We start from the raw sequence: 24060 nt of genomic DNA, 5'->3' as shown, positions 1-24060 counted from the left end.
GTGGCTCAAGGGAGCAGTGCCCCTGTGGAGCCAGACAGGGGTAAGTTATTGTTTGGGGAAGCTCTTAAGGAAAAGAATTTCCCTGAAACTTTTCCTGACCCGTCTGTGGGGACTGCAGAAAATGGGAGTGAGGTGGAGAAGAATGAACAGGAAAGGTGCTTGTCTGTAAGCACCAGAGCAACCCTTTGCCTGGGGAAAAGTTTGTTTCAGCTCCTGATGGCCAGGACCTGCCTGAGTGTGAAACCACTGGCTGTGCTCTGGAAGGGTCCAAAGCAGGCAGTGTAAAAGTTTCTCAGGAATTGGAAGTTAATGCAAGTAAAGTAAAAACTATCAGGAAATGTGAGCAGCCCTGCGAGAACCAAATAAAACAGCTGCACAGTCAGTCTCTGTAGGATGCAGGAGAGGGCCAGCAATTCCCCATCTCCAGATGGTGGAAACACTTATATTCTTATACTGGACTCCACTTCTGATTCCATGGGGAGGCAGTAGTTGGAGGTGGAAGGACAAAGGAGCTTTGGGCCTGGTGGGCCAGTAAGGGATAAACAGGGATTCCTTCATGTGGATTCTGCGTCTGGGACTCACAAAACAACTCTCAGAAAGCAGTTTGGTTTGCAAATTTCCAGACTGGTGGGGGGGGGCCGTCTCCCTGAGATCATCAATGGCCCAGCTCTTGTTAGAAGAGAGGGCACAGCCAGAGAGATCAAATTTCCACCCCAGGGGGCAAGAGAGAAAATTAAAACTTGATGGTGCTAAAAAAGGCCTCAGCCATTTATCCCCAAAATACCAAATTCTCAAGGAGGTTGCACAAAAGTTGTGGTCTACCAAAGAGCAACGTAAATGTACAGTTGCAATGGGTTTGTTCTGTTACTCACGCTAACTGCTGTAACCAAGGGGTGCTGCTACCAAAAGCTGTAAAATTGTACCATGCACTAAATGTTTAAAAAGAGCCATGTAACATGACAACATTAATGTAGAAGCATAAATTGTATGCTAAAGGAGTCTGTAACTCTAAAATGTCACCATTGTTCCCTGTAACTAGTCTTGCAACCTCTAACATGAAAAGGAACATTCCAAACCTATTGTGTGGCATGGAAGGGGAAACTAAGGCACACAGCCATTGTGGTGGTCTGGCTAAATGCCAAGGATGAAAGCATTTGTACCTTCCGTTACTGGACTGTAACTGAATTCCAAACATTAGCTGGAGCAGCTGTATGAACTGGTGGTCAGATGGGGCAGGACCCAGACCACAAAAGACCTGTTCGATCTGTTGGTGCTGCAGCGAGACCAACCAACCCAAGGGAACTAAAGGAACTTGCCCGGCTGCATCACATGAAAAGGGCCAAAACCAAGCTCCTAACTTGGAGCCTCCCCCAGCAGGACTATGATGTGGAGGTGGTGCACATCAAGGGGAGAACAGAGGGTACAGCCAATGCCCTATCACAAGGGGAGAGCCCCGAACTTCCCCAGGTCACCAGTTAAGTGACCCCGCTCAGTTCGGTCTGGAAGGGGGGAGAGATGTGATGAAGTGGGGGGTACCTGTGTGTGTGTGAGTGGCTCACAGAGGGTGTGGGGCTCCTGCTGAGGGTAACCTTGACAACCAGGTAACACCTTTGTACTGCAGACAAAGGAGGAGGTGGAGCCTGAGGGGTTTGAATTGGAACTGGGAGTTGGAAGCAGTTAGTCTGGGCTGGAAGAGAGAGAGAGACAAAGGAGGGGGCCAGGCCCCAGCTCTGGGGGCCCCTCGGGGCCTCCTCTCCCCAACATGGATTGGACTGGCTGTCTCTGCCTGCTGTACTGACTCCTCTGTGTGATGCTGTGTCCTGTCAGCTAATAAACCTGCTGTTTTCCTGCTAAGTGAGAGACTCTCCTGCCTGCGGACAGGGTGCAGAGCTTGGGGGACCCCAGAACCCCATCACATCCCCACTTTTCGTTCTCCTTAAAACTTAGAAAACTAGTTTGCAGCTTTTGCTCTTTTACTTTTTGGTGATATTAGCATCCAGATCCTAACTTACTTACATTTTTGCAAATGCATTTCAACCCTAAGCAATCATATTAACACACATTATGTAGCTGTTTTCAAAATGTTGGACAAACACTAATCATGAGTGGAAATGGATAAGTGAAATCTGATTAGGTAAATGCAGACTTGAATAAGAGTCATAGGAAAGTGCTTTGCATATGAAAATGAGTAGGAACAGTTATTTGGAAAGATCTGCAAAATCTCTAAGTTTACATGGTTAAAAAATGCAAGTTCAGAACACTTAAAATATCTTCAAAAATAAGATAAGCATAGTAATTAATTTGTGAGCAAATTTATGTGCAACTTTCTGACTAGTAGCAAATTTTACTGAGCTTTAATCTCTGTAAATATTTTTCCACTTCATAATTGCATACCTATTTCATATATATGACATGATTAACTTGGTAGAGTCTTTCATGTCTGAAATCGTTGCTCCCAGTTCATTCCCGTTAACTGGTTATCTGGTAGTTCTTTAGTTTGTGTGAACCTTATATTGTGTGCCATCCATAACTGATAATCTCGTAGAATCCAGAGAGTGAAATGGAATTAAACTTTGTCTCATCCCCAGAGGTGGTCATTCCAGTTTAGGAGTGGGCTGTTACATTTGCAATGAGTGAAGCTGAATGCAAATCAAGCTGAAAAGGTGGAACTTGATTAAACCCTGTGCACTGCTCTGTCAATGTGGCTGAGTTGCTTCCAGCGTTAACTCCCTTTGTTCCCCTTTTTACTACTGTTCCCTCTATAACAGTCCCTTAAGTATTTCCAGTTACATTGATTGTGGAACAGGGACTGCTTTGTGCGACAGCAGAGGACTGAATCTCTGCTGTCCTTGTTGTAATTGATCTATGGGTGTAAACAGAGGAATTTCCTAGGTCTGGCTTTACTCCAGGACTAAATTCACTATGAAAAATACATTACACAGTTACTTGGATGTGCCACTTTGTGGCACATTTCATCGTGCAAGGTTCTGGAACCTCCTGCCTTCCTTCTGACGCAAGGCTTACACAATAGGCTGCGTGCACTCCAGACTTACCCTTTCCTTTATAATTACTCTAATGGTGAATACACATCTCTTACAGAGATTTGGTTTTAAGTGGGGCTGTTTTGATGACATTTTGATGGACAAAGGTTCAAAGAGACAAAACTGAGGACCATGTAGTGGTCGGACCAGGAGCTAGTGACATGCATTGCACAAGTCAGCTTGACATCAGGCAGATCTTTGTTTTGTGATGAAGTAATCATATACCAATGCTTAGACCAAGAGCGCATCCAAGCATCCAAGTTGCTTTGTATTTCTTCACCTGTTAGAAGAATGTGCTTGCACGAGCAAGCTCATGCTGTATGCAGGGTTGAAGAAGAAGAGTGCTGCCTGAGGTCTTGCTACCACTACCATAATGTCCAAGCACCTTGGCCATGTGGTGTAGCCCTGACTAGCTGTAACATTAAAATCACTGTGTATGCATGTATACATACATACATATAGAGCTTGGATTAAAAAGGTTCTGAAGACATCACTGAATTCAGACTAACATAGAAGGCCTTCTTTTCAGCATTTGTGGCAGGCAAAGTGGGTGCATATGCACCAACAAGTACAAGGCATTGTCCCTGCCAGTCTAAGTTTTATGGTCATAAGGCAAAGACTGATGGCACGTGGCTTGGATGCAAGCTGGGGGACTAGTGGTGTCCTGATGGCAAAGCCAATGCTGCTTGCCTTGGATGACCCTCAGAGTAGCCCACGCGGTAATATGAATAACCTGCTCCAACCTCTGTGAACTAGCTGGTACCAGAAATAAATGTTTTACTTAAAGCTGCAACATCAGCTTTATAATATGCAAGTTCTCTACCAATGATTGCTGTCCTGTGTTCATGGCAATCATCGCGATCAAGTAGTGTGTGTTTATGTTCCAGGATGCAAAAGGTGGTTTCTGTTTAGTCATTGACTTTTTTTCCTTGTGACAGCAAAAACTGGAAAGCCAGTCGGTTGCAGTTAACCGGCAGAGCAATTGGAACAAGCTGGGTTTAGGAGTTGTTTTCTCTCCCCCTCTTGTCTTGAAGAGAGCAGCTTTGTCCCTAAGTAGGGCTGCTTTGACACCTAGGCAGGATATGGGAGCTGCTGTGATTCCAGTTCAGCAGATAGATGACCATCATACCTGGGCTGCCTATGTGCAGGTTTGTGACTAAACACTTCCAGTGCTGTCCTCCACCTGTATCCAACATCACTTGGCCACTGCCTTAGGACTTTGATCAAGAGGTAAATCTTCAGCATCAGGAGAAATAATTTCACATATGAATAGATTTAAGTGAGGCTGGCTTGTGAGTTCTAACCCCCTCTCTCTTCTGTCACTGACCATCGTGTAGAGGGACAAGAACTGTGACATGTACACTGCAGGGGGAGAGCACAGGTTTGAGATCAGAGTTCACCTTCTCCTAGACTGATGTGCCTCAAAAGGCTTGGTGAGCTCAGTCTGCCCCAGTTTGGAATCAGAGTTTCCCTCCTCCTAGGTATGGTTGTTCCAGAGTGCCTTACTCTGTATTATTCAGCGCAACTCCTTAAGATCACTCCACGGAGGGCTTCCTCAATCCACCACCCCGAGGACACCCTGTAACACTGTAATACCCTAGCATGAAGAAAATATCTACAGAACAGAGTGAGCAGCCTTTCTGAGGTGGAGTACTGAAATTTGACCTCTGGGTAGGATCTGAGAGTTGATGATACTTTTTAAAGTCATTAATTCTCTTGTTTACACCAGGTTCATTAAATAATAAATGAAGATGCAGAGCTTTTACTGCTTAGGTGGTGGTAGGTAACATTGGCTGGTGTTTTGTTAATCTGCAGGCAGCATGGGTTTGAGCATGCTCCCAGTTGCATGGGGGAGGAGGGGTGGGGATGAGCTCCTGCCTCATGTGCTTATCAAAATTGGCTCATGTGCCACGGGTCCTGAACCCTCCTGTAGAATGTAAGGTTACTCCTTGGTATCTGCTTTCTTAGTTTATCCTTGAGTAGGTCTTATTTTTCTACGTAGTCCTGATGGAATAAACAAAATGTAAGTGGCTTACTAGATTTGATAATTTCGGACTGCACTTATTAGATAAAGTGTGCAATTAACAAGATTTTTCTTTAATTATAAATAACTGAGGTAGAAAGTGAAGCATTTGTAAATGTCAAAGTAATTTTCAGAGCACAGCTAGATGGATTGTATAACTGGGTACTGTGCACGGGAAATAAGAGGACTGACTTGCTTAGACTTGAGGAGTGTGAAGCAATGATTAAATGACTGTATTGTTGCATTGAATTTCAAGCTTAGCATTAACTGTGCTCCTGAACTGAATGAAGTAGGCCAGCCAGTTCTTCTGCACATTCTTTGAACTATGCTAGAAACATCTACATAGCTTTCACAAAATAATGATGCTTACTGATTTACACTTCCCGAAAGAATTCACTTGTTCTAGAGCAACGTAGTTTAATCTGCTGCTGTAATAAAATGCAACTTGATACTTGTAGTGAAAACTTAAAAAGTTAATTGAACGTTGAGATTAGCAACCACAAGTGAGTGAATATAATGGTGTTTCATTAGATTGCCAAAATTTAAAAAAATAATAGTTCCAATAGCAAAGTCTGAATTTTAAAAACCTAATTCTACTTCAGAAATGAAATGTAAGGTGTCCTCAAAATGTTGTTGTTTGGAGTAGCCCCTGGAGTAAAACTGTGTTTGATTCCAAGCGTCTATTATCATAAAAATATTTTCTGGAGACGATTTCCCAAACAATTTTCTAAATACCATTTCAAAATATATTTAGTTCTTGGTATTGGTCCAATTTATAAAGTGATATCCACTTCAAAGATTCCAGGTATTCTTCTCTTGACCATTTTACCATTTTAAAGGGGCTGGGTATTATAGCAGTACAGTTTTGAATCACAGTCTTTTATACTTGTATTTTTTATACACAGTAAAATAGTGTGACACAGCCAGATAGTTACTCATCAGATGTCTGTACAAATTCAGAATGGGACACCTTAAGCGTTTTTAATTGTAGTACTGGTATTAACTGATTTGTAATAGAATTCCTCAGTACTTCATTGTGCTGGGTAGATAATGCTTTCTACATGGGCTGTGCAGAGTACAGCTCCAACAGTTACCATGGGTGACATTTCATTTTAGGACACTATCCTGTAGTGCTTCATACATGTTCACCAGTACCATGCAAACAATGACACAGAATGCCTTTCACAGTGTTCCCAAGGACTGATCAGAAAGTTTTGCCACTTGATATGAAGCTTCAGTTAGCGCTGCAGACCAGGTTTGATCTGATACATCTTCCATCAAAGCTGAAATAATATTTTTAGTAATAGTTACAAAACTTCTCTTTGGTGATGTTTTATTAACATTAGGTAGGAAATACTTAGGTAACATTAGGTAGTGACATACATCTCATTGAATCCTGCTGAAATGAGTGGCATTGTACCTGAATGGCACTCAAGGCAGAACTTAATCAAATGTCTTTTGAAGGTAATATAAATATCTTGCATGGGCTCGAGCCACATAGTATATATCTCAATTTTGAACATTTCCAAATCTAAGGTTTTTGGATTCAGTTTGTTTGTTTATTTTGCTGTAAAATATGGAAATAGATGGTTACCAAAATACGGGTTCAGCTCTGGGTCTGGATTGCACTTACTCACAAAGTTTAGTAGCGGTCAGATCTTGGGTTTTCAGTTTGGGATGCATTCATTTCTGAAAACTAGTCTTTCCCATTGCTCCAAAGGAATGTAGATAAAAAGTGTAAAATGTGGAGTACTCACTGGGAGCAAAGGGGAATGGAGAAATGGCTCTCTTCACATAGAGTAGAGGAATGGGTTATTGTTGTTTCATATTTACTTAATAGATCTTGTCTGTGTAAGCTCTTGCCAAACTTGTTTTAGGTCTTTCTTGTCTAGTCTTGCTGATCTACTATGTGGTGTTAGTGGCTTGCCAAACAGGAATGAACCACAATGGTCTCAGCTCAGGTTTTCTGGAGTAAGATATAAAATACATATGGGGAAATGAAGTTTGGGTTTGGGTATGGGTTTTTTTTTTTTTTTTGACATTTCTTAAAAGAAAAAACACACCTTTTAAAAAGCGTTAGTAATTGACAGAAGAACATAACTTTTTATCTAAGCTACATTTTACTGTAGATTAGACATACGAGGTAACATAAGGGCAGCAATTGTGTTTTTGAAGTTGTCATTCCATCAACCCTGTAATTTTGTGTCTTTGCTATGTTACCCTTTTATTAACATTGACTGGAGTGGAACTTTTGCGGACATGCTGTCCAAACACAGGATAAAGATCCAGAAACACCAGAGTTCAGTTTAATGACGGCTGTCTTTGTAGATTTAGTCAGTCTTGCATCTGTACCCTCTCCGTAATACCTCCATTTTTGCATATAGGAAACAGAGGCTAGGGGAGTTACCTGATTTGGGCAAGAACAGGTAGAGTTTGGTTGAGGGGGTTGAAGAGGCAGATTGGGTTTGCAGAGGCAGGAGTTCTCTCTAAAACAGAGCTTTGTTATTCCAGATTAGGACGAATTTAGATTGTATCTCAAATGCCGAGTGTCTTTGAGTTTTGGCAGTGAGTCATTGTAATAGATGCCCTATTTTGAAATGTAAACCGTACGGTAGCCTGTAAATTCTATGAAGTTTTACTAACAGCTGGGTTTTTGAGATGCCAGAGGTAGCTCTGCTTTACATAATGGGGTGCAAGATGAGGAACTAAGGCTACATCTACACTACAAGGTAAATTTGAATTTATTAATATTAATTTTGTAATGCTGGATTTTATAAATTCGAATTTGTCTAGCCTTACCTCCCCATGTGCTCCTCACAAAGTCAACTTGTAGCTGCCACACTCGTTTGGTAAACATTGACTGTTGCAGCAGTGTATTGTGGCAACCTATCCCACGGTTCATCCCTCTAGAATTCTCGGTATTTTGGCTGGTATTTGATAGCCCCCCAGGTCCTTGTTGGGGCAGGGGGTGTGGCAGGGGTTTCAGTGGGGAGCTGGTTGAAGTATTCCTCCTGTGCGGCAGCAAGGCCCCAAAAATCTTAACCTCCGGGGAAAACTTCCCACCCGGCAGCAGCTAGCGCCTCCCACCAGATCCTTGTTAGGGTGGGGAGGATGGGGAGTTCAGTGGCGGGGAGGGCAGATGCAGTAGTCCCCTGTGCAGCAGCAGGCCCCTGAAAATCTTGGCTGCTGGGGGAGACTTCCCCCCCCCCCAGCAGCTTCAAGCCCCCAAAATTCTTTCGCATCTTGGAGTCCTAGCCATGTGCAAGCCAGGACCTAGAGGTGCTTGGCAATTATGGTCAGCACCAAATGGGAGGCACATGCTTTTATCTACATTGCTCTAGAACAACTGAATTCTTTTGGAAAGTGTAAATCAGTAAGAATCATTATTTTGTGAAAGCTGTGTGGATGTTTTTAGTATAGTTCAAAGAATGTGCAGAAGAACTGGCTGGTTTACTTCATTCACAGGTTGCAGACCGCTGATAGTAGCTTAATGCTCCTACCCCTGCTTCTTGTGGTTCGCAAAAGAGACATTAGTTTGCTTAGAATAAGAAAAATGGACAAGGAACAAATGCTGACTCAGGTGTGGGCACAGGCCCAGTTGTTATGCAGAACTGCTCTGTGGTGCCATGACTTGAGATTATTTACCGGTATCTTGGTGTGACAAGGTCAGAATAAGACAGGCCTCCCCCAAAACCTCATGGAAATTAGAGAGTACTTATCTGAGAGCTTTATGGCGATGTGGAACGAGGATGGGTGCTCTGTCCCCAGGCACATTAACAGGCTGTTCCGGGAGCCCCGGTCTGTGTAGGTACAGCATCTGCCACAGATCATACCCAATTGCCTTAACACACTTGTAGCGCAGTTAAAAATGAGAGCTCACCAAAAGTGGCCTTGCTATCATCAGTCTCTGGCTGCAAAATATCCTAGTAGAAGGGGACGGGATCCAATGTTACAGAAAGGTCCTAGCTGTCAGCAAGATCAGCTGCTCCAGTTCGTTTACTGACCATTGTTGTCATCGTCGTCCTCTTCTTCATCCACCATGTCCTCTTTGCTGTTGCCAGAGGCTTCCTAAGAGATCTCTTGGGAGGTATCCATAGACTGTTTGGGTACAGTGGTTGGTTCACTCCCTTGAATCCTATGCAGCTGCTCATAGAAGCAGCATGTTTGTGGAGATGACCAGGAATGTCCATTTGCTTCCTTTGTGTTATGATACATCTGCCTGAGCTCCTTTATGAAATATGGCACTGCTGGGCATAGCCGGTGAACCCTTTTTCCTCTTTGTCCTGTGAAATTCTCGTGTTTGTGTCTGCATTGCTTTTGCTGCTTTGTAGTTTCCCCAACACATTCATTCTCCTCTTCCTCCCCAGCACTCGGCAATGATCTCCTGCACGCTCCATGCTGGAGCTTGTCTGTGACCCTGAGAATTCATGGCCAGATGTGCTCCTGAGTTGTGCTCCCTGCTGTGCTCGTTATGCTGGCCAGACAAGAAATTTCATTTCAAATTTTCCCAGGGTGCTTCCCCCACTGCTGGAGGATAGTAGAGTGGAAAGTGATGGCCAGAGTGGTCACACTGTGGTACTGTGGGATACATCCAGGAGGCCAAGAATGATAAATTCACAGTGCTTAGTCTGCACTTTCCCAAGGTTGACCATGCAAGGTCCAATTTGATGTTGCTCTTAGTCAAAAGTAGGAGTACAAAATTCAACCTCAGGAGCCCTTCAATCAACAGAATGGCCCCTGTCATATAGACTGATTCCTTACAAGTTCAGCCTAAGTCACCTACATTAAAATTTATCTCCTGTTGTAGACCGAGCCATAGTTAATGAGCCACGATCTTGTCAATTTAGGTTGTATCCAGTATCTCCTGTAAGCTGAGTGCTTCGGTGGTGATTAGCGGAGCGCTCATGGCCATCCACAGTGGGCAGCATATGTTTCTATTGCTGATGGACATGTGCAAATGCGTTGGTGCATATAACAAGATTTATTTCACCTATGGATGATGAAAAAATTTGGGGGAACACTAGTTGTATCTATTCAAAATATCCTTCCCTTCACCAGCGGCAGCACTGGGCTGAAACCAAGGCCTGTGCATGTTGTTTTTATGCTGCGGACAGCATTGCCGTGGCATGTAAAATACTGTGCAGGAGCGCAGCCTCGATTGGGTTCAGAATGAGGTTCTTTATGTTCTTTCAAGCTGGCAAAGGAAGGGAAAGGAGGTATATGCAATCTCTGTAGACAGTTTGAGTGGGAGGATGGAGACTGAGAGGACCAAGGAGAATGGAAATCAGTATGTGGGAGCAAAGGAAAAGAGAAGTGGAGGTATAATGTTGGGGTGGGGGGGGCTGTTTTCCAGTTAAAAATGCTTGCTTAACAGCATTTATTTCTTCCTCCTAACATGAATCTTTCCTCCGATATTTTGCTCCCCCACCATGTTAAAATGTCAGTGTGTGTTTGGGGTGGGTGCGGTTTGCCTCTCCACCTCCAGCCCGTCACATATGAAAATGAGATAAAAGAACTTTGTCCAAGAGTTCTGCCTCCCACAGACATCAATGGTTTTTGCTTCCCACTTTTCTTCCTGTTGGTAGCAGAGTAGCTTTGAGTTTGAATATCTGTTATCTGAAACTCAAGTCACTTAAATGTTAATACTTTTAGGCAACTTAAAGTGAGAGTTAATAGTAATTCGTAATTTGTACCTTTTTAAAAGTCCAAGTGGGAAGTTGAGATAATGTGGCTGAGGATAAGTACTTTGGAGACATCAGATACTGCAGCCATTACCTTGACAAACATCCTCTGTTTATTTAAAAAAAAAAAATCCCACTGTATGCCTGATCTCAGTCACAGTAATATATGCCCTTGATGTCAGATCCACGTGTAACAGATTTGTGACCCACTGCTTAGGAATGTTATCATTGTTTGTTCAGTACTGATGGTGCCCTTGGCATGGACAAGGTACAGCTTGGCCATAGCCCCAGCCTTGAACGCCTGACAATCTGATCAAGCTAGAGGCAGAGCAGACATTATGACTGGGAACCCAAATCTATTTAAATATTTTGAGAGTTTCTGGTGAAAACATACATTGCTTTGCTTCTTTCATTTAAGTCGGGGGTGATACTACAGGAATTTAGTGGTGTGTTCATAAAATAATTAGTTCATTCCCACTGCAGCACATGCAGGCCATGATCTTCCAACTTTTTGATGCCTTTCTTTTCAGGGGCCTGTCTTCAAACCCCTTTAAAGTGTTTCATGTTTTAAGGGTGGGAGTGAAATACTTTCTGAGACTCAGGCCTCTTTAAAATGTAGAAGATTGAACCCTGCAGAATTGGGGCACCCAAAGCTGTTAGTCAGTTTTGAAAACTCTGAACACCACGTGTTGAATTAGTCCTGATATTAGACATATAGCAACAGTGCATGGAGTTGTACTGTTGCCAAGATCATTGCCGTTACACAGATGGGATAGCTGAGAGGCAAGGAGAAGTTACATGTTGTGTCATGTTCAGCCCTCCGTGGTCATAATAGAGCTTTTCAGTATAAAAATAATCTCTTTCAGGAATTAAAAAACTTAGTAACTCAGGCTTGATACTGTAGATGTCTATGAGAAAATGGTTTCTATTGATACAGCATCATTCTAGTGATAGTGGTGTATATGGTGCAAGGGTTAGGGTATATTACAGAAGCCTTGTGCCCTCATTTGTTGGTAAATTATGGTGTTTCCCTTAAGGTACAGATTGTATACAATATGAAACATACATGTCTTGTATTGCAATTGTATGTAAAAAAAAATATTGTTGGAGGTTGACATGTCTCTGAGATATTCTTTGAACCTTTTAATGGTGTATAAAGGGAAATTTTCCTTTACAGGAATCTATAGATTGAAGTGCTTGAATTATTTTTGTCTAGGGAGATGGTTTTGGAAGATTTTCTGTCATGAAAAAGATAGTACTACCCTGTCTTATGTTCATTCCCCATCACTCAGTATTGGTATAATGTGCTCACCTACTGCATTAATTGGTGACATAAAAATACTGAAGGTATGGAAAGGAGAAAAAAAATTGACTTCACATAGTATCAAAATAGTAGCCATGTTGGTTTGCATTCACAACGAGGAGTCCTGTGGCACATTAAAGATGAACAGTTCTATTTGGGCATAAGCTTTCATGGATAAAAACGCACTTTGTCAGAGGCATCTGTTTGTCCTAAAACACATGATTTCTCATTGTTTTCCACGTTACATAATTAAGTTTTGTTCAGAGGATCAAAGATTTTATTTACAGGACTTGAATTTCAATTGAAACTTTCCCATTAACTTCAGTAAGTCTAGGGCTGGACATATGAACTGTTTGGGAAATTTATTTTAACAACATGCATTGAATACCTGATTCTTTTTGCATACAGGATCCAAACTACTGGGTACAAGTACATCGTCTAGAGCATGGGGATGGAGGAATCCTAGATCTTGATGACATTCTTTGTGATGTTGCTGATGACAAAGACAGAGTGAGTACAGACCGCTATTAAACAGGCTCACAATTCATGGTTTGCGAACACACATTGCTTTATATTTGTAGTGTAAGCACTGAAGATGAGGTAAGAGGGAAAAAAGAGAAGGTAGGGAAGCAGGTGAGGGAGAACACGAAGGTATTTTTTCTGAGCCACCTAATATCAGTGTTTTGACAAAAATTCTAAGTACATTAGTGAAATTGAACTGGAAATGTAATAAAAAACACTTAATTTAAATCAAGGTGCTTTTGTGCAATATAAATGTAAGTGAAATATGAAAGCAAGGATGAGAAGAGAGAGGAAATCCCTTTTAAAAATACATAAGATTTTCCAAAATGTGTGTTTAAACTTCAGATCCTAACTCTTTAAGTAGGGATCCAAATAAGTAGTTTAGTTTTGGGTTCTGAGCATCCTGTTTTAACTTTCGAAAGTCATTAACGGAGCTACGTGGTACTCAGCGTTTGTGAAAATATCACATTGCTTGTATAGTTCAGATTTTTGGGATGTAATTTTGAGAGTCAGATATGTAAAACTTTTTTTTTTTTTCTGGTTGCACTCAGCTAATTCATGTTTCCCTTTAATGCTGGATTTTCATTGGATATGGTAAACACACATTTACTGTTTTAAGTAACAGTGTTTCCTATTTTATCCAAGCTCATAGACAGTAGTCAGTTGGGGAAGTTTTATGTAACATGATAGACTATTCTTAGTGAAGATAAGGGTCTGCTGCACGGGAGTACTGAGCAATGAAACTGAACCTTCAGTCCAGAGATGCTGTTCTCAGGGTTGTGTACCTATTATCATAAGGCATATAATAACCGTTGTGAGCCCAGTAGGCAATTTGAGAATGTCTTGAAAATTACTCAAATTTAGAAATAGTCTGTCAATATTTCACTTGAACAGAGTTTGACGGAGTTATTTTTGCTCATGTACTAAAGCTTTATAAAGCAGAGAATTGTTATGTATAGACGACTCCTCACTGTCTGTCTGAAATGCTAAAATTGCTCAAGTTGTATAAAGTAACAACATACAGTGTCTCCTTTTTAGGAATTTTCCCTATAAAAATAGTGCCTGGCTAAGAGATCATGATGGTTGGAAACCATGTAACATTACCATTTCATTTTAAAGCACTTCTTGCAACAGCTTTGCATACGGGCCTCAAGTAGGATGATGATTACCATCCGCATTTGTTTTCTGTTTAACTCACTCAAGTCATGCACTTCTTACCCTTCTCCTTCCTAAGGGAGGCACTTACTGTTGGATTATTTAGAGTTTTCATTCTTTGGCTGTAACCTTTGCTCGCAGGCTTCCACTGGGGGATTGTTCATACTGAAACTGTGTGTAGGTGTTATGTGGTTGACTAATGGGAGAAACACTCTTGCTGCCATTGAAATTAGTAGTGCTATTATTACATCAGTACTCTTGAGCTGCCTGAGTGAAGAAGATCCCTTTTAGACAGTTGACTTACACAATATCTGTAGGTGTGGCTAGCTTGTTTCCTCTTTATTTTATGAAGATGTTATGAAGCTGGCATTTCTGTCCTCAGTTTCTATTCACTGAATATATCACTTATGTTTGATTTTTAATTAATTAATTAATTAATTAATTTTTCCCCTAAAGAGCCTTGAGGTTGCTGATGGGAAGGGTGAATCATAAAATTATTTTGCACGTAGGATGTGCTGTACTAGATTATCCTTGAATTAATCATTCCAGTTTGACCTTTCATTGTGATTGTTTTTAAGTATTGCAGTCATTAGTCACTGTCTTTTGATTACACATCTTCTGAGATTTTTACACTCACTGGAAACACCAATGACATTTTTGATTCTGTTTTCAGTTTTGGGCTGCTGCTACTTAGACGTATAGCAGAAGTTTCAATTGTTTTATGATTTTTTTAACCGATACAAAGATCAGTGTTGCAAGGTGCTGAGCATTGTTGGCCGTCAAGTCACACAAACACATAAGTTCATATTTAACCAAACATGATGTAATTAAGAATGTTTAAACAGTCCATGTTTAAACTTAAGCATGTACTTTAATTACTACCTAAGCATGAGATTACTCTTGTGTTTAAAACTAAGCACATGCTGAAGTGTTTTGCTGAACAAAATACTGGGCACCTTTCAGAATTGGTCTCATAACATTTTTTGGGTTCGTTTTCAAGGAAAAGATATTCAAATGCACAAAAAAAGAATGGAGTTGGTTAGTCATCCTCTTTGGCATTAATGTTATACCTAGAAGTGATCTTTAAAATGGCACCATTGCATTTGTCTAAAGTTTTTCCCTGCTCTTGTAGTATCCAATTGTTACTCTGAAGTTGTATATCTTTAGTTTGAGAGTCTAATCTTTACTAAGCAGCCACGTGTATGACTTGATGCAGGTTTTTGTTAAGTCTCACATCTTGGAAAACGCTGTTACAGAATAGTAACAATTTTCATACAGAGTATAGGACAGTTAAGGGCTGTGCATTTGTTTGCAGCCTTAATTCTAAATACATTATAATATCATAAGGTTGGAAGAGATTGAGATAAGTCATTGAGTCCACCCCACTGTGGAAAGCAGGACCAATCACAACTAAATCATCTCAGCCAAGACTTGGGGAAGCCTGGACTTAAAAACCCCTAGGGAAGGAGATTCTATCGCCTCCCCAGGCAACCTATTCCACAGCTTCACCATTCTCCTAGTGAAATAGTTTTCCCTAATGTCCAACCTAGACCTCTCTTGTCCACCTTAGATCTCTTTAAATGTTATATAGAGGCAGCTATTTTCATGAAATATCAAACTCTAGGAGCAGTGTGAAGTATATTTGCCCCAGTTCCAGTGTCTCCATGGATAAATTGTTTGCTATAAATGGACTTAGATACTTACAGATAACTGCTGCTAAAAGTGGAATAAAGAATATGTCTTTGTGAGGGTTCCTTTCTCTCTAATATGCAGTTTGTTAGAATTTCTTTATCTTTTTTACCATCCCTCTTATCCCCTGATTTCCTTTGCACTTTAATGACTGAGAATAGATTAGTGGTAGTGGACACTCTCTGGCATGATATGAAATATTAAATACACCCCAGAATTATAGCAGGGAAATATACTCTAGAACATTAATTTTGTGCCTCAGTTATTTCTACTTTAAAACAACTGCTGTGATAGTGATTTTAACATAAAAATAGAAACTGGATGATTCATTCTAATTTAGACAGCACATCATAGAACCATAGAATCATAGAGCTGGAAGGGACCTCAGGAGGTCATCTAGTCCGGTCCCCTGCCTCAAGCAGGATCATCCCCGACAAGTTGACATTCACAACCCCCACAAGTATATCAAGTTGACATTCACATTAAATTGCAATACCATGATCACAGAACCTAAGCAATAGCCACAAAACAAAACAAAAAAAAGCAGTCCTGTAGCACTTTGAAGACTAACCAAATAATTCATTAGGTGATGGAAATTCAGATCTGAAGAAGTGGGTCTGTCCCACGAAAGCGCATCACCTAATAAATTATTTTCTTAGTCTTTAAAGTGCTACATAACTGCTTTTTTGTTTTGTGAAGATGCAAACTAACCTGACTGCCTCTCTGTGACTAAGCAATGTTGGAGATTTTGTATGGATAAAAGAATACATTTTTTACAGTTGTGATATACTAAATTTGTTTGGAGTTACTTTAGCTTATTGCAGCATGCTAAAATATAAACTCTTTATTGACTATTCGTAATTTCATTTTTGAAAAGTGGATTTATATTTTTAAATCTTTTGTTGATTTATAACTGAAAACTAGTATGTAGTTTCCTGAGACAAGTGGATTAGATGATCGTGCTTTAGATGATTTTTGTTTTTTACTGAAAATAACTTTCTTCTGAACAGTTATGGGGGATAGCCTCCTGAGAAAGTGGTATTAAGATAATTATCCATTCAAGTAGTCTGACTGGATGCATTCTAAATACAACTTAATAAAACTTGTCATCAGGTAAATATGCCTACTTGAGATTAAAATCAGTCATTCCAGAAGATATGAAAACAAGGTGTCATAGAACACTAGAACTGTAAGGGACCTCGAGAGGTCATCGAGCACAGTCTCCTCCCTCTCAGCCACACACCACCTAGCCCATCCTCGATAGGTGTCTGTCTAATCTGCTCTTAAAAATCTCAAGTGATGGAGATTCCACAACCTCTCTAGGTAATTTATTCCAGTGTTTAAGCACCTTGACAGTTAGGAAGTTTTTCCTAATGTCTAATCTAAATGTCCCTTGCTGTAGTTTAAGCCCATTGCTCCTTGTCCTATTCTCAGAGGCCAAGGAGAACCATTTTTTTCTCTCTCCTTGTTTAACCCTCTTTAAGGTACTTAAAAACCACTATCATGTTCTCTCTAAGTCTTCTCTTTTCCAAACTAAACAAGTCCAGTTCTTTCAGTCTTCCCTCCTAGCTCATGTTTTCTAGACCTTTGATCATTCTTGCTGCTCTTCGCTGGACCTTCTCCAATTTCTCCACATCTTTCTTGAAATTTGGTGCCTAGAACTGGACACAGTACTCTGAGGCTAATCAGTGTGGAGTAGAGTAGAAGAATGACTTCTCGTGTCTTGCTCACTACACTCCTGTTAATGCATCCCATAATCATGTTTGCTTTTTTTGCAACAGCATCACACTGTTGTCTCATATTGAGCTTGTGGTCCACTATGACCCCTAAATCCCTCCCCACAGTACTTCTTTCTAGACAGTCTTTCCCATTCTATATGTATGAAGCTGATTGTTCCTTCCCAAGTGGAGTACTTTGCATTTGTCTGTATGAAACTTAATTCTGTTCACCTCAGACCATTTCTCCAATTTGTCCGGATCACTTTGAATTATAAGCTTATCCTTCAAAGTAGTTGCAGCCCCTCCCAGCTTGATATCATCTTCAGACTTAATAAGCATACTCTCTATGCCAATATCTACATTGCTGATGAAGAGTAACAGAGAGATAGCAGTGCTAGTCTAAATACTATGAAAACAAAAAAGCAGCCCATTAGCACTTGTGACAGACCACTGCCTGGAAGCTGCAGGAGCCTTCTAGAAGTAAGATATGCTGGGTGGTGGGCTAATGCCTTTTTGTTTCCTGATTAAGTCCAATTAGGGCAGGCAGTTGGGGCCTTGTTAGGAATCAGCCACAGCTGGGTCTAATCAACAATCATGGCCAGCTGAGGCCCTGCACTCCCTATAAAAGCTCCTCTCCACCTGGTTGCAAGGGGGAAGGCTTTGGAAGGTGCCCTGGAGAGCAGAGCAGGAGTGGAGCGAGAAGGTACCACTGGGAAGCGGTGGGTGAAGTGGCCCAGGGTGAAGTTGCTATATTGGGGCAGGGGTGAAGGCCCTGCCAGCTGCCTCTTGTCCTCTAGGGACCCTGGGCCAGAGTCTAGGTTAGAGGGTGGGTCTGGACTCCCCCCACCCTTCCCCAGAGGGTTGCTCCAGTGGAGCACGCGTGGGCCTGCCTGGGGACTGGCTTTGTCCTCCCCATTCTGGACTTGCCTATGATGAGGGTGGCTTGCTAAGCGGAGACACCTGCCTCTGGAAAGGCCTGGGCAGATAGGGAGTCTCTGTGAGTCTCTGAGGCATAACAGAGAACTGCCAGGAAGGGTAGGGACCCACAGGTGCGGACAGGGAAAATTGTCTCACACTTTAAAGACCTGACAAAATAATTTATTAGGTGATCAGCTTTCATGGTACAGACCCACTTCTTCAAATCATAGCCACACCAGAACAGACTCAATATTATGATTTGGACCCATGGTATACAGACTCTAGAAGAATTCCACAGAGACTTTAACAATCTGCAACCCACCATCAACTTATGCTTTGACTACTCCAAGTGAGAGATACATTTCTTGGACACTACAGTACAAATCAAGGATGGCCTGATTGGTACCACACTCTACCAGAAACCCACTGATCGCTGTACTTACCTACATGCTTCTCGCTTCCATCCTGCACACACAACTAGATCCATTGTTTACAGTCAGGCCCTTAGGTACAATTGCATTTGCTCTGATTCTACTGACAGAGACCGAAAACTACAAGATCTCTGCCGAATATTCATTAACCTGAATTGCCCACCAGGAGAAATAAAAAAACAAATCGACAGGGCCAGATGAATACCCAGAGACCAACTAGTCCAAGATAGGCCCAAATAAGCCAAGAACAGAACACCACTGGCCATTACCTACAGCCCCCAACTTATATTACTGCAACGCATTATTAAAGACCTACAACCTATCCTTAATCAGGATGCCACGCTCCAGAAGGCCCTAGGTGACAGGCCTAGATAACCTCCCAACCTTATGAGGATCCTCACCAACAGCCACAGTCTGTACCACAGGAATACCAATCCTGGAACTTTTCCTTTCAACAAGGCCCCTTGCCAACTTTGTCCACATATCTATTCTGGAGATACCATCACCGGACCTAACCAGGTTATTCACAGAATCATGGGCACATTCTCACGTTCCTCAACTAACATCATATATGCCATCATGTGCCAACAATGCCCAGATGCTTCGTATATTGGAGAACCTTTACACTCTCAGACAAAGAATTAATGGGAATAAAACAGACATAAAAATACTCCTGATTCAGAAACCTGTCAGCCAGCACTTTAATGAAGTGGGCCATTCTGTTAATGACCTGAAAGCTTGTGTTTTACTGAAAAGGAATTTTCACAGCTGTTTAGGAAGAGAGGCTGTTGAACTCTTTTGTATTCAAATTTGACACATTAACACATGGTTTGAACTGGGATGACAATTTTCCAGCTCGTTACAGGGGTTCTTTTTACATACTTTGCTTTATCTATTTCTTCAGTTTTCCCCCACTTCTGCCCCTCTGTTCTCTGATTTGCTTACATTGATAATTTTTTCTGATTTGTCAACCTTGATTACTATTTTTGGTTCTCTGTGCCTTAAATATTGAGTCTATTCTGGTGTGGCTATGATCTGAAGAAGTGGGTCTGTCCCATGAAAGCTCATCACCTAATAAATTATTTTATTAGTCTTGTAAAGTGCTACTGGACTGCTCTTTTGTTTTCATTGTTGATGAAGATATTGAATAGAACCAGTCCCAAAACAGATCCCTGTGGAACCCCACTTGTTATGCCTTTTGAGCATGACTGTGACCCATTAATACATTCTCTTCGAGAATGGTTATCCAGCCAGTTGTGCACCCACCTGATAGTGGCCCCATCTAAGTTGTATTTGCTTAGTTAGTTGGTAAAAATATTATGCAAGACTGTGTCAAATGCTTACTAACATCTAGGTATACCACATCCACTGATTCTCTGTTATCCACAAGACTTGTTATCTTGTCAGAAAAAGCTATCATATTGGTCTGGCATGATTTGTTCTTTACAAATCCATGCAGGCGGTTACTTATCACCTTATTTTCTTCCAGATGCTTGCAGATGAATTCCTTAATTATTTGCTCCATTATCTTTCCCGGCACAGAAATTAAACTGACTGGTCTGTAGTTTTCTGGCTTGTTCTTTTTCTCCTTTCTATAGATGGGCACTATGTTTGCCCTTTTCCAGTCTTCTGGAATATCTCCTGACTTCCAGGACTTCTGAAAAATGATAGCTAAAGGCTCAGAAACCTCTTCCATCAGCTCCTTCAGAATTATAGGATGTAGTTCATCAGGCCATGGTGACTCGCAAGCATCTAATTTTTCTTAGCAATTTTTAACTTGTTCTTTTGTTATTTTATTCTCTAAACCTACCCACTTCCCACAAGCATACATTATTAGGCATTTCTGCATTGGCTTTCTTGGTGAAGACTGAAACAAAAGTCATTAACCACCTCTGCCATTTTCAAGTTTCCCGCTACTGTTTCTCCCTCCTCACTGAGTAGTGGGTCTACCCTGTCCTTGGTCCTCCTCTTGCTTCCAATATATTTCTAGATGAACTTCTTGTTACCTTTTTTGTCTCTAGCTAGTTTAAGCTCATTTTATGCCTTGGCTTTTCTATTCTTGCCCCTGCATACATGTATTATTTGCTTATATTCATCTTTTGTAATTTCTCCTAATTTCCACTTTTTACGTGACTCCTTTTTGATTGAGATCCTGCAAGATCTCCTGGCTAAGCCAGGGTGGTCTTTTACTCTACATTCTTCCTATCTTATGCAGTGGTATAGCTTGCTTTTGGGCTCTTAATAATGTCTCTTTGAAAAACTGCCAACTCTCTCCATTTGTTTTTTTCTGTCTTGCTTCCCATGGGACCTTACCTACCAGATCAGTGTTTACCAAAATTTGCTTTCCTGAAATACATTGTCTCTTATTTTGCTGTTCTCCCTTTCAGTGTTTTGTAGAATCATGAACTCCGATTTCATGGTCATGCTGTCCCAAGCTACCTTCCACTTTCAAACTTTCAACGAGTTCCTCCCTATTTGTTAAAATAAAATCTAGAACTGCTTCCTCCCAGCCCGTAGCTTTTTCCACCTTGGCTGTGTCTACACTAGAACCCGCCTCTTTCGAAAGGGGGATTCTAATGAGGCATTTTGGAATTTGCTAATGAGGCGCTGCAATGCATAGGCAGTGCCTCATTAGCATAATGGCAGCCGCGCTACTTTGAAAGTGCCGCTTTCAATCACATGTGGCTCGTCTACATGGGGTCCTTTTCAAAAGGAGCCTGCACACTTTGAAATCCCCTTATTCCTATAACCAAATAGGAATAAGGGGATTTCAAAGCATACGGGGTCCTTTCGAAAAGGACCTTGTGTAGATGAGCCACATGTGATCGAAAGCGGCACTTTCAAAGTGCTGCAGCTGCCATTATGCTAATGAGGCACTGCATATGCATTGCAGTGCCTCATTAGCGTATCCTGATGTGTGTCATTAGCATCCCCCTTTTGAAAGGGGGGAGCTAGTGTAGACGTAGCCCTTCCAAAATAAAAAAAGAAAATTGTCATCCATGCAGTCCAAGAACTTTCCATATAGTCTGTACCTCACTGTTGGTTTCTCAGCATATGTTGGGATAGTTGAAGTCACCCATCACCACCAAATCATTTGTTTTGGACAATTTTGTTAGTTGTTTTGAAAAAGCCTCATCTACTTCTTCTACCTGGCTAGGTGGTCTGTCGTAGATTCCTAATGTGACATCATCCCTGGTTTTTACACCTTTTAACCTAACTCAGAGATTCTCAACATCTTTGTCTCCTATATCCATCTCCACCTTTGTCAAGGTGTGCACATTTTTACTAGGTAAGGCCACATCTCCTCCCTGTTTACCCTGCCTGTCCTTCCTGAGTAAGTTTTACCCTTCTATACCAATATTCCAGTCCTGTGTATTATCCCACCAAGTCTCTGTAATCTCATAGTTGTGTTTGTTTATTAGGATTTCACGTTGTTCCTGCAGCACTAAGACGCACAAAATCTTGCTTCTTTCTGTTTAAGGATAACAGAGAAGTAGCAGTGTTAGTCTGTACTCCAACAAAACAAAGCAGCAGAAATGTAGCACTTTAAAGACTAACAAAAGGATTTATTGGCTGATGAGCTTTCATGGGACAAACCCACTTCTATTTAAGGGGTCACTTTCATTTGCAAATTAAGCAGGCATTAGGCTTTGTTAGGGAGCAACATTGTATAATGGAAACATTGCAATTGAGAGAGTTATTCAGTTACACATAAATATGTAAAGGTTTTTCCAAAAAGAACAGTTTTGGTTAATTTTCTGGAAAAAAGGTTGGTTGTCTGGAAGAAACAATAGGAATCTACTAATGACTGGAGGTATGCCAATCAAAATCCAAAAGAAAGGCATATTTGGGATTGTGAAACCGAATCAGTTTAACATATTTTTCTGTGTATTAGGAAACTGAAATACACTTAGTGCTTTTCATATAAAGAATGTTGGTTGTTACGTTTGTAAGGAATCAATCTTCACTACAGTTTAATTTTCAGTATTTCAAAGGTTCTCTCCCTCCCCTTTATTTTAAATAACCATCAAAACAGAGACAACAATCTAGAGGGTAGGGCACTCAAATGTCAGTTAGCAGGTTTTCTGTGAAGGCATCCTGGATAGAGAGAACTGTGTGGAACTTTAACCTTGGTATGGGATTGTACGAAATTAACACCATTTAATTGGCTGTAATTGCATTAACAGCACAACATGGGAATTCTCCAGATAGATTACTTTGTGTCCATAAAACAGTTTGTAATTTTACAAATGGAAACAAATATATAATCTGACCTGTATATTTAATAAATTATTTAAGGTATACATATGTAGGCACTGTTACGTGGTGCTGCTATTTGAATATAGAGATTTTCACCTGGCAGCATTTACACTACAGCAGATTGTTTGCAGAAGTCATTGTTGGAAGAGATCTCGTGCCAAAACTTCTGTAGACAGATTGGGTCTACACACAAAAGCAGATCGAAAGAGCAATCCACGCTGTCAACAAAGAGGAGCCAGACTGCCTGGCCCTTTCTTGACAAAATGGCTGACGGGAAGCTCTGCAAACAGGGCTGCCCGGTGAACTGGAAGCCCAGTCTGTTGACAGAAGGGTCCCAGAGCATCTACACTGCCCTTTTTTTGATAGAACTCTGTTGACAGAAGCATTATTCCTCAGCATGGAGAGGGATAACCCTGACAGAGAGAGTGCTCTCTTGAGTTGAGACTCTGTCAACAAAACACCTTTGGTGTGTAGACACTTCCTGAGTTTTGTCAACAAAAGCCCAGTTTTGCCAGCACAACTCTGTAGTATAGACACGGCCTTTTAGATTATCATAACAAATTCTGTTCAGGTGGATAGGTTTCCAGAGAGCTAGCAAATAATATTGTGCAAAAAATCTGTGATTTCACTTGAGTTTCTAGTGGATGTGTGTGCATATTTAAAAACAAACATCCACCCACCTTCCATCTGTCTTCTCATTATGGTCTTCTCAGATCAGATTGAGGCAGGTAGAAGTTGATGCTACTGTCTGAGTTTTGCTTGTGTGAGTGAAGAGGACTTACTCAGGATCTCAGACCGGCACCATTTATGAACACTAAAACAATAAAAGAAAAAAAAGGTAAAAAATTCCTTGGTTTAGTCTGTGTTTTATGAAATGTGTATAGATGTATACAAACATAAAATCAGCCTGTTAAGTTTGAAGTGACATGATTTCTTTTCAGCGTGGATTTACAACACAGACATTTTTATGTGTTGAAAAAATTAAAAGTAATGTATAATTCAAGGCCTGCACAGTAATTTTAGTACTGCTGCCAAATGAACTGTTTAAAGATTGGGATTTCTGGCTGATATAATGCCGCCACACTATTTGTATGATAAGCTTTGAATTCAAGGGAAAGGTAATGGCATTAATTAGACTCTCAATTTCATTATGGTGAGTAGTGTGACAATAAGAAATGGTGACTGTCTCTGGAGTGGGGTATGAGGCACATGGCTTTTGTTCAGATGATCTGCTTACTCAAATGTAGGTTGGATTTTAATTAGCTTTGGATTGTTCAAGGTTTATGCCTTTCTTGTTTCTTGTGCTGCTTTGTCCTCCA

At 41.0% G+C, this 24060-nt stretch overlaps 1 protein-coding gene across 7 annotated transcripts in view; it reads left to right on the top strand.

Moving 5' to 3' along the window:
• Positions 1–24060, top strand: part of PARD3 (par-3 family cell polarity regulator) — a 735311-nt gene that overhangs the window by 89647 nt on the left and 621604 nt on the right. For all 7 annotated transcript variants that reach the window (XM_074984984.1, XM_074984976.1, XM_074984978.1 and 4 more), the window contains exon 2: positions 12457–12558. In XM_074984984.1, the coding sequence (XP_074841085.1) occupies positions 12457–12558 (102 nt within the window). The remainder of the gene's footprint in view (positions 1–12456; positions 12559–24060) is intronic.

The sequence above is a fragment of the Carettochelys insculpta genome, chromosome 2 (genome assembly GCF_033958435.1).
Source record: "Carettochelys insculpta isolate YL-2023 chromosome 2, ASM3395843v1, whole genome shotgun sequence".
Classification (NCBI taxonomy): domain Eukaryota; kingdom Metazoa; phylum Chordata; order Testudines; family Carettochelyidae; genus Carettochelys; species Carettochelys insculpta.
The sequence above is the reverse complement of the archived record's forward strand: the minus strand, read 5'-3'. Positions and strand labels throughout refer to the sequence as shown.